We start from the raw sequence: 14,230 nt of genomic DNA, 5'->3' as shown, positions 1-14,230 counted from the left end.
AGAAACTTGTTACAAAATTTTCATGCACAGAGGCTGCATTTAACCACTTCAAAACATTTCCCCAGCAACAATTACAAGCTGGCCTTTCAAACGTATATGATAGGGCATGTGGCCCAGTGAAAGCACACAGCATTGAAGTTCTACCCTCTTTATTATTTTCATAAACATTTAAGCCACGTGCTGCAGAGCAGCATCACTGAAAGCTCCTTCGAGTCTCATTCCAAGAGGGTTGGGATCAGCCAGACTCTCACTAAGTGCAGGAAGCAGAAGAATGAGAAAGCAAGTAAAGCTGTCAATACAGTGATGTCTCTAGGCCATTCCTCTACAGACACACAGGCAGTGCAGAGCCCTAAAAGACCTTTCCAGACACTGTGTCACTACTAACAGCTAATACAGCAGGAAATTTTAAATCAGATACTGTATTAGCCAAAACTACAACAATAAATAGCAAAGTTGCCATGCCTCGAATAAAAATGAAACCCTAATGAAACCCAGTGCAGTTTGTTGATACCATGTGCAGTCTAGGCTACATGCATAATGTAACAGTGCAACTGCTAACAGCAGGCTCACAGAAGATAATTTACACTTGTTTTTATGGACATGAGGAACTGATCTTTGAAGTTGTCCCTAATGAGATTCTGCTTGGCCCTAACAGCATCCTGAGAGAACGTGCTGGTTTTCTCCCTTGCATCCGGTGCATATTTATGATGCAAAATCCAGACCTATTTAAATTGCACATGTGGACCGGTGTCGTCCCCCCCCCCGTGCCATCGCCAAGCCAGATCCTCACAGTGGGGGAAATACCTACTAAAATGTCTCCATGTAGCTTCAAGTCTTTTCCGTAATTACCCACACCACCTTTACTAAGCACCAAAAGATACACGGGGGTTAATATGGCTCCTTTTCCCTTTGTACAGTTGACCTCCTAGCTTAATTTGAGCTGCCGGGTCAATTGGCAGCTGTATCACACATTGCAGAAGACACATCCAAACTGCAGTCACAAGGCTCCCCAGAGAAAATACAAGGGTAGCTGTGCAACGGATTTCAAAAACACAGGCAGCAGCAGAAGGCAGACAGGAAAAGGTTTTTGCTGTGCCCTGTGTAGTTCACTGCTTTAAGACTACACCCACCTGTGACAGCCTAGATTTTGCTGTCTCTTCCATACTTCACCCAGACACAGCCATCCATATACCATGCACCATATACCAGGGTTCTTGATTATCACTGCTTCAGGTCCAAGTATTCAAGCAAACCAACTGCAAACTAAGGCAGCTCAAGAAACTTTTTCGTGCTCCATTCAAATTTTCTTCTGCAGCTTTTGGGAGGGTGCTAAAATCAGAAGGTTGGCCACAGCAGCAGCTCCCCATGTAGCTGATACATTATGTTGTTTCAGTTATGCCATCAAAGAATCAGCATTTTTAACTCTTTAAATTTCTGTCTTTTTCTGTTTGGAAAACAGAGAGAGGGGAAAAAAATCTATTAATTCTTTGAACATAGCTGTCAGCACTGTCTACGCTGTATGAATGCATAGCATGTTGTTTAGGATTAGATGACTCACAGGACAGATAGCAGGATGCTTGATTTTTCACTTAGAGCTCATTATCTAACAACATACTAAACAAACAGAAAATCTACCCCACTGACAGCTGTTTCGTGCCTTAAAAAAACCCACAAAACCCACAAAAATCAACACAATACAAGAAAGAATTCTGCTTTAATTCCTATAAACGACCTCGTAGTCAGCGTGGCCACGCTTCCATGCAAACAACTACAAGGTATTAAGTCTGCAAGTTCAAAATCGAAAAAACCTTTTGTGTTGGGAAAATAAAAAGGCACATACAAACAAGCACATACAAAGATTTGAACATTGCCACCACAGCAACACTGAGATACATATCACACTGCTCCACTTCATGCTAGGGCAGGAAAAGTCTTTAAACACATAGGCAGGCAGTAAAATTGCAACTATGGCAGCAGGTACAAGGTGTGCTAAGAACTACACCTCAGGCCAACATCTTATCCCTGGTTATTTTTGGGCATTTGAGATCATTTATACATTTCTCAACTTCCATTTATTCTGTATTGGTCTATCTCCAGTACGTTCCTCCTGCATTTTATTATATAAGTTTCTGGACCCAAAGAAATGGCACTGTCTCTGTCACAGATACACAGAAAATTGCCATGCCTTATTCCAAATCTTCTCTAAAATCCCATTTAATTTGAACTAATTAATAAAAATTAGAAAAAAACTCCAACAACTTCCTGGCTACACAGGTTTCAGTTCATACTTTTTAACTCCACAAGAGATCTTTCTCATGCTGCAGAATGACATCTTAAAATTTTCTGAGAGAACACTCACTGAAAATAGTGACAGTATGAAATGATGGTATGGACAGGAAATCAAGGAAGCCAGGTGATCCAAAATTAATTTTCAACTTCAATTAATATTTATCTTGACAATCTAGACCGGATTCTTTTCAGGAAAATATGTTCTGTAATAATGATGCCTAAAATGAATGAGCCAGAACAGAAAACAAAATCCCCCTAAATACAGACCATTTTAATTCCTTGAGACCAGGGATTTCCTTTCTATCCTAACTCAAAGAAAATGAGGTCTTCATTCTACATACATACATTTTCAAACCAACCTATCTTCTCAGAGGCATAGAACTCATGGCAAATAAATGAACAACAATAAATGAGAACTCCATGCATTAAAGGTCTGTGTTTTGCTGCCAAGATGATGTGTCAGGTTTTGAGAGGAACAGCATGTCTGATCCTTCCATTAAGGCAGCAGCACTCTCAGAAAGCAGCCATGCAGAGTAGCTGAGCAGAACACCACCAAAGGTCACAGTGGAGATAAAAAAAGGGGAGAAAAAAAGAAATCATATACCACCCCTAGCATTACCATCAGCATTTTAATTCTCAGGGGGTGTTTGAAACTCCTACTACAGCATTTGATCTGTGCATTCTCATTATGCATTTCTAAGAAAAAAAATCTGTCTTCAGAACTTTATGCAAACAATTAAAATAACCTCCAAAACATCTAACAAGTGACAATCTGAATCATAAGTCTCCCTCAAAAAACCCAAAGAGGGTACATAAGCGGAAACTTTAAAGGTACAGAACGGTATTGAGAGCAGAACAAAATTAATTCTTCTTGCAAACATGCTTTCCTGTCAAAGCTGCAAACAGCCCTGTTTAACAAACAAGATGATGGAAAATCAAACTAATGTCAAGAGAAAAATAATTAAATGAAGCAATTATATATAAAAACTTTCAAGTAATTAAAAGATTACACCCAGGTTATATATTTTTTTTCATATAAAACTGTGCATTTATTTAATTTTAATTTATTCACTGCTTTCTACCAAGAGGAAAAGTGAATGCCTGAATGACTTTTAATTTGCAAAATAAACACACCACAAAGACAGAATTTCCCTCTTCCTTAATATCTGTCAATTGTCACAATCTTATATGTACTTTGCTAACAACCAGAGAAAAGAAGTCCTTGGAAGAATCATTGCTTAAAATTGAGGGAGACACTTAATCTGGTACTTTTGTGCCACTTACGTGGGCAGGTCCATTGGAAGCAATAATGATGTCACCAATCACTGCATTTTACAAGTATAGGAAAAGGCTCCTGTTTATTAAATACATTGAACGACATGAAATTTTAATTCTGGACATTATTTTCCCAAAAAAACTACTACTTCACCATTCACAGGAAAGCAAATAACCCACTGTTAATGCTCACTGCTGGCCAAAAGTGAATGTGCTCTAAGAAACAAAGAAGCCTAGAGTAATTAAAAAGTAATGACTTTTTTCTTTGTGCTCCCTATATAAAAGGAGCAGGAGGGAAGATATACTGGACTAGCACCTTTTCCTTCCCATAAAATGATGCAATAGCCAAACATTTAGGAGTAATGTGCTGACCTTCGTGCTCGCAGTCACTACACTCAATTCCTTATCCCAGAGAAATTGTAAACGTGGTAAATAGCAAGTTTCCTGGCTTACAAATACATCAGATCAAGTCCCTCTATCACACTCCTCTCTCCTTCCCTCCCCCAGCCTCCCTCCATCTGCTGCCCTCCTGGGAAGGGAGAGCTACACTTAATGGCTCTGTGCTTTTAAGTCTAATGTGCTGGATATAAGTTAATGCCCACTACAGTAAGTGGAGACTCTGCTGCAAGGAAGCCTCTGGTGCTGTTTTTTCCCTGTCAACATCCAGCAGAATCTCTGTAGCCCGAATGTCAGCCAGGGTGCAAGGAAGAGAGGGAAAATGAAATCCACAACCTGGGACAAAAACAAACCTTGAAAGACACTGCACAGTTATTTAAATAATCTTTCAGTAAAGACAGGAGACAGCTGGGCTTTTATTTGTCATTCCCCTCATCATAATGATTTAAATTTAGAAAATATGCCCATTACAAAATAGGGCATTTAAAAATAAGAGCAAGCATCTCTCTGTCAGTGGAGAGCACACAGGTGAACTCTGTTGGCAGCAGAAATCAAATGGACCTGATCCATCAGTTATGAAGAGGACAACTGTATTTGGGGATTATGAGCTGAGCTGCTCTCCAGCCATCCTCCCTGCCCCACTCTGAAAGCTCCAGCACTGCTCATCCACCAGCACTTTGTGACAGCCAGCAGCAGCAGATCCTGCAGGACACCTACAGCTGGTGTGCTGGGAGAAATCCCCAGGTTTATCGAGGTTATGACCAAGCTTTATGGTCAACTCTTCAAGAGATAAATAAAATGACTGCAATGCCAGGCACCTAAACTTTATTGTTTGGAATCCAGACTTGCCGTTTTCCGCTCCAACCGCTTGGTTCTCCTCCAGGAATGTTACTGCGTGCAGATTATCCCACCCTAACTTTTTGTTCAAAAAGGCAGCAAAATAAAAAACATTAAATGGAGTCTAGTCTCATTTACCACATTAGAATTAGTTTGACTTCGCTGTTTTAAATGTGCATGTTTGCTATTTTATTTTATGTGATGTTAATTTGCTGGACTTTTTTTTAGTATCTCTAGCAATTATCATATTGGTTTATATTGTGGTGGACCTGGCAGTGCTAGATTAATGGTTGGAGTTGATAATCCAGCCTAAACAAAGCTGTAATTCAGTCACAGCTTCCTCCTAATTAAAAACAACCACACAGCAACACAAAACTTGCTCTCTAGAACACACCATCTAAAAACTGCAACCTTAATGTCCCACCTCAAAACTAAAAGCAAATGGGTAACACCTAAATTTCCAAATCCCATCAAACAAGCTGTTTGTATCTTCTGAAATACCTGCTATGAAATATGTGCATGCATATATGCAGACAACCTTTTTTGCACTGCTCTGCATGTTCACATTACAGAAAAAAAAAACCTGAGAGCCACTATCAGGCCCTCTGCAAGCAGAAACAACCTCGATGAAGTCCATAAAACCACAGCTGCACTGCCAAGTATGATTCAAACCACTGGAAACAAGAAGTCATCGCACCAAGGACCAAAACTCACAATCTGCTGGAAAATCCACTCTAGGGACTTGGGAAAACCTGGTGTGAATTATGGAAGGGAATGATTTTCCCATGCAGGACCAGGGGGACCTTCCTACCCAGCACTGGCACTCCCCTCTCCCTGCCAGCACGTGTCACTTGAGGGAATGCAGGTGATGCCAACACCAAGCTGGGCTCTGCCTTCCTTGCAGTAACTTTACAAGTTCACTGTTCAGAAGTGCAAGTTTTAAAAGCATGTGCCTGCCTCACTGTACTTCTGCTGTGCCTAAAAGCATTTGTTTTCTCAATGGCATATAGCATATTACAGAATTCAAAACCAAACTGTTCAAGTGTTCCTCTGGGAGGGAGACACTCTAGCCCTCCACTTCTGAATTCTTCCATGGATATCAGTGTTGGGCAACTCCAAACTCCAAATTTATGCGACCATTGGGAGCTCAAGATCAGAAATGTAAACTCAAAAAATTACCATGCCAACACTGAGTACAAAAGAAATCAATGTCCATGACCAACACCTGATCAATTCTGAAATAGTCTTGCATCAAACATAAGCAAGCTGCATATAATAATTTAACATGTAACATGGACATCTAAACTCACATTGTTTGCAGGGTTTTCCTTTGTCTTGTTTGTCCAACAAAAAATTCAAGCAAGGGTTTGTAAAAGAAAAGAGTAAGATGTGTGATAGGTGACTGCAGCCCTTTCCTTGGAATACCATGTGTCACAGGCAAAGAGAACAGGCTCCCTCATCACCTCATCCTGCCCACTAGGAGAAAACCATCAGCCAAAAGCTTTCCAGCAGGATTTGCAGTGTGGGGCCTGCAGATTTAGTCATTAACCCTCTGTTTGGAAATCCACGCTCTAGAAGTTGTTTCACAGGACAGATTGTATCTCACCCTTCGAGCACTAAGTAAAAGCAAGAATCTGCTGCTTCCACAACAATATCCCTACTGCCCTGGTATTTTAAAAAAAGAAATTAGCAAGTTTCCAGTGACAGTACAACATCCTGATTGCAACCTATATCCATCTTTTTTTTTGTCAAACTACTTCCCAGCAAAGAGCTTCCTTGGTGAGCAGCCTCCCTCCAGCACAAGGTACCGTGGCAGGAGCTACCGCTGCAAAAAAACATTCCCGGTCAGATCCCATCACACATGTCCCAAAAAGTAAGAACACATTTGTGTGTTGTACACAGAAGTGCAAGTCAGCTGTGTCTCAGTATGACTGACCACTAAATGAACGCCACAATTCACACTGTAGCATGGAGTCAGATCATGTAATGAAAATTTCCTTTTATAGTCCTCAGCTACTGAGATGGGTCCTTACAGATAAAGTGTTTGTTACCTGAAGGCTTCTCTGCATGATTAATACAGCATAAAAGAGCACCAACACACATGAACATGAGAACACAAAAACCTTTTTTCTCCCTCTCAGGGTTTACCAACAGCAGCCAGACTGACTCTATAAGGTGTTTTAACAGCACATTTTCATCAACTAAAAAGTCTGTCAGTCTTATTTCTGTATGGAAGGTGAAGAAATATGCCCTTCCTGCTCTCCCTGCCCCTGGGACCCTCTGCGGGTAAAGCTGCACCAAGAGAAAGATCACTGAAAATAGCTCATTGGCGAAAAAAAACACACAACAACAAAAAAAATTAAAAACAAAAAACCAAACCAAACAAGCCCCCCTCGCCCCCACTACATGGACATCTCTAACCTGGACTGTTTCAGGGTCCCAGTCCTTGCAGCAGCCTCCAAAAGGCTCAGGCAGCACTCCTGGGGAGGTGGCAGAGCGGGTGGCACAGGGGCAGGAAGGAGCAGCTGGGGAGCAGCAGGTTCAGCACTGCAGCCTTTCCTTAGACCAGGGATCTTGCCCCCTTCCAGCCCTGCCAGTAACCAGCTTTTCTCAATCAGACAGCTCTGGGAGCTGCAGAAGGCTGGTGCCTCACACTGAGGGACTGATGGATTGATTTTGATGGGCACAGAGACTGCTCTGGCAGCCTAGCACAAGAGGGAAAGGCTTTAGCACCAACTGCAACCAGACCTGGCTTCTGTCTTAGGGCAGGGCGATGTGGAAAGACAGTAATAATAGGGCAGTGGTGACCAAAAAAATTATTTTAAACCTGGTCTACAATAATAACAACAACAACAATAATAATAGTAACAGTATTGGCACTTGAACATCATTGGCCTTCCAGGGATGTCAAGCCATTTTTTTAAAAGTAGGTTGGTATTATTCCTTTTTATAATGACAAAAAGAAAGGCCAGGAATGTAATCCGTTTTTCAAGAGTGCTCAGCATATGATGACTGCACTGTATAAACACAAAGGGCCTAAATCTGAATTTTAATAACAAAACTGTAATTCCTGAGCCTTACATCACCACTGTATAAACACTCCACAGTCCAGCATCCCAAATAAGTGAAGCTTCTTCAAAAAGTTATTTTCATTTTACACATAAAATTTAAGTTTAAAACTTACATGTTGCTTAGATTTTTGCACAAGTAACTTTTGAACGATGTAAAATCAGTGAGATGGTAGAGATCTTCACTCACACAACCAGACACGGACATGCACAGGCACCAGTAACAGAGTTTTCTTAATGACAATTAAAACTGGCATCTTTGCCACGAGGCTTCCACTGTTCTGTGGCAGAAGGACCACAACACACAATCAGTTCCCAGCCCTCTTCTGGAATGGGGGACTTTATTTTGGGACAGCTGAAGGGCTCCCACCTCCACTGTGTCCTTCCCTGTATTCAGGGAATTCCTGCCAGGCGCTGCAGGGAGAGCTCAGCAGCCTCAGGGCAGCTGCTCAAAGGCTCCTGCTCTTAGCTAAAAGAAAAACAGGATTGTTTTCCTTCACACACCGGGCTGGGAACTGCTGCACATCAGGGAGGGACCAGTCAGGGAAAGGAGACTAAACCTGCACCAAGGTAAGCTGATTGTGAGCCATGACCCCAGGAAAAAATCCCTGTGTCAGAATAAGTGCACTCATCCAAAGTACTCTTGTTTTCACAACCAGAGCTTAAATGTCACTTGATTGTTTCAGAGAGTACTGGTTTGTTGGTTTGTTTATTTGGAAAAATAAGTAGTGAAAGGAAACTTGTATGGTCATGAGCTGCGTATGCTTATGTAAAAAAAAAAAAAAAAAAAAAGAAAAAAAAGTGTTATTAATGGTCAGAGCAACAATTTCCAGCAAAATTACACCAGTGTCACATTCAGTACCAGCTGAAACAGCCTGCCCAGTCACACGAGGTACAGCTGACTGGTGTGAGACTGAACCTCTCATTCTCTCAACCAATAATATTACATGTACCAGCTCCACTTTTCTGTAAATGTCAAATGAATTCATATTTTGCTAATGCCAGCTCTTTTCCCCTCCTTATCACACACCCTACACGAAACAAAAATCGAGAACACTGCAAATCAAATGCATGATTTCCCACTAATCTCAGTGGGAGTTTATAAAGCCCATTAAATGCAGGATGGTTTCCCCAAGGAAAAAAAGCAACAACAACAAAACAAAACAAACAAAAGACCCAAGATCCCCTCTGTCATGGTTACTACTCTAATAAGGTCTGAGTTCTAAGAGTGTAAGGTTCCATCACAGTTGAATGTTTATTCTTCTATGATCAAATAGCTGTGTTTTTATTTTGTTATTATTATTATATATATACATTTACACACAGACATTTATGTATTGACGTATACTTCTACCAATATAAAACTCTGCTTATACTTTTTGTTTTAGAATAAGAATATTCACATGGGGGATTGCCCTAGTACAGAAAAGGCAGTAAAATTATATAGTTACAGATTGGAAAATATATCTCCAAGTATGAATAAACTTATTGAGAGGACTTTTGCTCTGTCACATCAACCTCTATCTTTCTTACTCCCCTACTATTGAATTTAAACCACAGCAAAGCGATAACACGGATTCAAACTGCCCTAAGAAGAAGCCACCAAGCCATGCTGGTGTGACCAGAGGAAACCTAAAGAACTCCCCTAAAAGGCTCAGCCTGCAGCAGTTTGGACTGCAGCTCTTTTATCTTCACAAAACTCCCTCATCCTCACCAGACAGGCCTGCCAAAGGGGCATTTTCCATAACAGACACACAAGGTTTATTTCACTCTTCTCTTTTTTTTCCCCCCTTGCAAGTAAATGGGGTGTTGTACCTAAACAGGAAGATTTTTCTGTCTGGTTAAAACCTAAGGAAGTAGTTTTTAATTTTAATTTTTCCCCTTGCTGCGTCCTACTGCTGCTCACTAGTATTGTTGGTACCACTGCTAGCAGCCTCATTCAGAATATTTAAAAAATATAAACAGAATTAAAAGCTGGTTTGGTTTAAAAACAAACAAACAAACAACCCCCCCCAAAAAAAAAAAAAAAAAAAAGCAAAACAAAACTCAAACACACACACACTTAAGGAACAAGAAGCACTTTACTCTGTAAGTCACAATTCTTGACAAAAAAAAAAGAAAGCATGAAAAGTTTCAAAAGAATAATAATCAACATGAAGCATGGGAAAGCATATTATAATTGTTATTTATCAAGGGCAGCTGCCCTTGAAAGCAGGGAGCTAAGATGATGCAGTTAATTAAAACTAACAGAAAGTAATCATGAATTGGACAAAGCATGCAAATACAAACACTTTATAACAGCCAGAGAGTAAGTGAAACCTGTGGGTGGGAGCATCGCTTCAAGACGACAAAATAATATTTAAAATTACATCCCTTTATGCAAAACAACTGTGCAGCAAAAAATGCTTTTAGAATACCAGTTCAAACATTCATTTGCAGAGAAATGAAATAAAATGAAATAAAATGGCTGGACAAACTGATTCAAAAGTTATACTGACAAAACCGCTGTTGATGCCAGCCCAAGCAAAGGGAGCTGTAATAAATACATTGTTGTTTACCTGACAGTATGCTTAGACAAACTGACTAAGGAGTGCTGGTATAAAAATACATATAAAGAGAAGAGAACTCCATCCCAGCTGATGAAACTACATGAGAGGCACAAAATAAGAGTGTGAGGAAAAGTCCAGGACATGTGAACAGGCAAAGTACTGCCAGTAGTGCCTTACTCACCAGATTTATGCTGGTGATATTCCATGGACTCTCCTTCACTCTGTGTGAAATCAGAGTTAGGCCCAAAGGATACAGGACCTTGTAAATGGCTCAGTGTAGGCCAAGAAAACCAGTTCTGACCTTTGGACACGAAGATGCATAGCCAGAAAGAAATTACTTCTAAAAACAATATTTCCTTTAGCAAAGAACACTGTCCTTACACTGCACCCAGCTCCTGATTTATGGCATGCAGCAGGGTCCTGCAGCAATAGATTGCCCTGCTATTCACATACATGTCACAAAACTCAGCTCCCATGTTGCTTAACTCATTTCTCTTCATCCCATGGTTTTTAAAATAAATTTTTCACTAGAGAATAAAGCCTCTTCAAACTCCCTCTTAGGGGAAAAAAGCCCCAAACAAAATGAAACCAACAAACCACACACACGCATTGCTGTAAAAGACAGCAACAAAGAAAAGCAGACTGTAAAACCAAACCAAATCAATCCTGGTGGCTGCAGCAACGTGGCACTAACAGAGATATAACAGGGTAAAAAGATCACAGTTTCTTTGTTAATACTGCTTCTACCAATTTTCTGTTAAGATTTCTCACTTGATGACAACCTCTTTCAGATAAACACACAAAACTTCCATTACAATACATTAAGAAGACAAATAAAGGCTCCATCTGAGGCTACCACATAATCCAGTCTCCCCTCCCCAGAAACATTTCTACTGTTCTTACATCACACAAACCCTCAGCACCCTCATATCCTCACTCCCTTGCTTTCCTCTTTCTCAACAGGTTTCCTAAAATCTGTCATTTGCTATCCAGACCTACACCTGAACTCACATCCTGCACTTGAACATTGCTGTCTCTGCTTCCACTGTGACTCTGAGACTAATCCATTTCCAGTTTTTTGAAAATCTGATCTCCTTTTCATGTGCCTCACCCTCTTCTGAAACCAAACTTCTGATTTTAAGAAAGCTGCAGTATTTAAAATTATTTTAAATACTGTCACTGTACCGTACTTTGAAGCTTCACTTTTTATTTCAGCTACACAGTTTTCCCAAACAAATATCTTTCAAGGTATCCATCAAGTTAGTATAATTTAAGAGATACACTCTCTTAGAGGAGTGCCTGTATGTTTGTGAGATTTTTAAGCAAAGCATGAACAATTTCTTACAGTGTTGAACACCACACTTAGTCCTAAATTCAGCTTCCACTGAAGTCAATGCCAATAGGAAGGGTTTCTTTAAAACTGCTGATTTTCTTTTGTTTGCTTTGAATTCATTCTCTAAATAAGATTTGTACTTAACGTCAGTCAGAAGCACAGCCTGGAGTGCAAAACATGCAACAGAAATTTGCTGACAAAAGGTCTGAAAAGTGAACCAAGACATGGAAATGTTTCTAAAATCAAAGTTACATCATCATGGTAGTAATAAAACAAATGTAATTAATGGAAAGTTTTTCACCTTGAAAAATGACAAAAGACACTCTACAGCATCTCTCCTAAAGTTGCTTTTAGGAACATTGTAACCACGTGAAATCCTATTAGAAGGTGCTGAACTCCTACATTGTGACTCTTCCGGCAGGCTTCTACATAACAAAAATGCAATGAAGTACCATACAACTTTCCCCCCTTATTATGCAAAATCCTTATCAAATTCAGTGGTGTGACATGGTTCAAAATCCTGCCTAACAATGGCTCGCAGGATGTCAAGAGATGTCGGCTTTGTTTTAGTTTCTCGTGCTTTTCACTCTATTAATGCCACCAGAAAAAGAACCTTCACATAAATAACCGATAAAGATCAAACCCCACTAAACAATGGAGAGGGAATTCAGAGTTGAAACTGGTGCTTAGCTCTTTGCTAAGCAAGCAGCCCACCGTGCCTAGGTGCCAACCCCGGGTGCCACAGAGCCCAGGAACAAGAAGAAGGAACAGAAGGAAGACAGAAGGAACCTCCAGCTCGCCGCGGTTTGTTGTTTAAAGGGAGGATGTGCAGCTCTTCCCAGGAACCCCGGGCCAGCCCCCGACTCCTCTGGGCAAGTGGCAGGTTCAGGGTGGAACCTGTGCAGCATGCCACGTTCTGCTGGCAACCAGGAGGACAAAGGAGTCACCGGTGGGAGGGGGCGACAATTACTCCCAATTAGGCCAATTTCGCAGCTGAGTGTAAGCGCTGGGGGAAAGGAGCTTAAATCTTAAAGCAACGGGTCCCTCAGGCGAGTTAAGGTGAGATCAGTGAAGTGCCAAGCTTGAGAGCACGGGGAGAGTTCCAGGCAGGTGGTGGCACCGAGCCTGGGGCACGGCCACCTCCAGGAGGGGATGGAGCTGGCAGACAAGGAGCCTGGGGAACAGGGATGGAGCTGGCAGACACGGAGCCTGGGGAACGGGGATGGAGCTGGCAGACACGGAGCATGGGGCACAGGGATGGAGCTGGCAGACACGGAGCATGGGGCACAGCCACCTCCAGGACAAGATGGAGCTGGCAGACACGGAGCATGGGGCACAGCCACCTCCAGGACAGGATGGAGCTGGCAGACAAGGAGCATGGGGAACAGCCACCTCCAGGACAAGATGGAGCTGGCAGACACGGAGCCTGGGGCACAGCCACCTCCAGGACAGGATGGAGCTCTCAGACACGGAGCATGGGGCACAGGGATGGAGCTGGCAGACACGGAGCCTGGGGCACAGCCACCTCCAGGACAGGATGGAGCCCACAGACACGGAGCATGGGGCACAGCCACCTCCAGGACAAGATGGAGCTGGCAGACACGGAGCCTGGGGCACAGGGATGGAGCTGGCAGACACGGAGCCTGGGGCACAGCCACCTCCAGGACAGGATGGAGCTCTCAGACACAAACCGGGGGAGAAGCCTGATAACCATTTCGCACTCCAGCTCCCGTGACTAACCAGCCCAGTCTCCCGGTCCTGAACCCCCTCCCGGAGCAGCAGCCCCCTGCCTCGGGCACAGGTGGAATACTCACATATGCACGTGCGGAGGCTGGAAGCGGCTCTGGTTGATGTTGTAGTGTGTGAACGCCTGCGTTGGGTTGGAGCTGTACTCATCCACCGTTATGGTAACTTTGCCTTGTGAAGGAATTCCATGAGCCATCCTTCCTCCTTATGGACATGAGAAGCTCACAACTTCCCAAGGCCAGGGGCAGGGTAGGGCATTGTGGTCCGGGCAGCTCCCGATTCCCAACAGCTCTGCATCAACTCCGCGACCTCTGCCAGGAGAGAAAGACAGCACAGGCTGCTGTAAGAGATGTAAACACGCACAGACCTATCACTCTACGCTCTCCTCATTTCCATTCAGATTTGAGATCTTCTTCTATATTCATGATGTACCCATCACCCCTCTCTACGCATTACTATTCACTGTTTTTTTTAATTACCTCATCATCCAACTCCATCATCATTAGACACATCCAAAGGATGAATGCTTTAAAGTAAGGCTTTATCTTCAGGGGGTGGGGGAAGGGGGGGAATAAAATATCTGTGTTGAAAGCTCCAGTAAAACACTCCCCATTTCATATGTTTTATTTTAAATAAGATCTTGGGTTAATTGAAACCATGAAAAGTCACAAGTGAACCCAGCTTCCTGAAGGACAAATGACTTTCCACACTTGTTTTCAAGGCGCTGCTGTAGCTTT

At 42.2% G+C, this 14,230-nt stretch overlaps 1 protein-coding gene across 1 annotated transcript in view; it reads right to left on the bottom strand.

The window, feature by feature from the left end:
- The window catches only part of MPPED2 (metallophosphoesterase domain containing 2), a 96,827-nt gene extending 83,138 nt beyond the window's left edge, over positions 1–13,689 (bottom strand). Inside the window, exon 1 of the mRNA XM_062494984.1 lies at positions 13,562–13,689. Within this exon, the coding sequence (XP_062350968.1) occupies positions 13,562–13,689 (128 nt within the window). The remainder of the gene's footprint in view (positions 1–13,561) is intronic.
- Between the last annotated feature and the right edge of the window lie 541 nt (positions 13,690–14,230).

Source organism: Cinclus cinclus, chromosome 6 (genome assembly GCF_963662255.1).
Source record: "Cinclus cinclus chromosome 6, bCinCin1.1, whole genome shotgun sequence".
In the NCBI taxonomy this organism is placed as follows: Eukaryota; Metazoa; Chordata; class Aves; order Passeriformes; family Cinclidae; genus Cinclus; species Cinclus cinclus.
The sequence above is the reverse complement of the archived record's forward strand: the minus strand, read 5'-3'. Positions and strand labels throughout refer to the sequence as shown.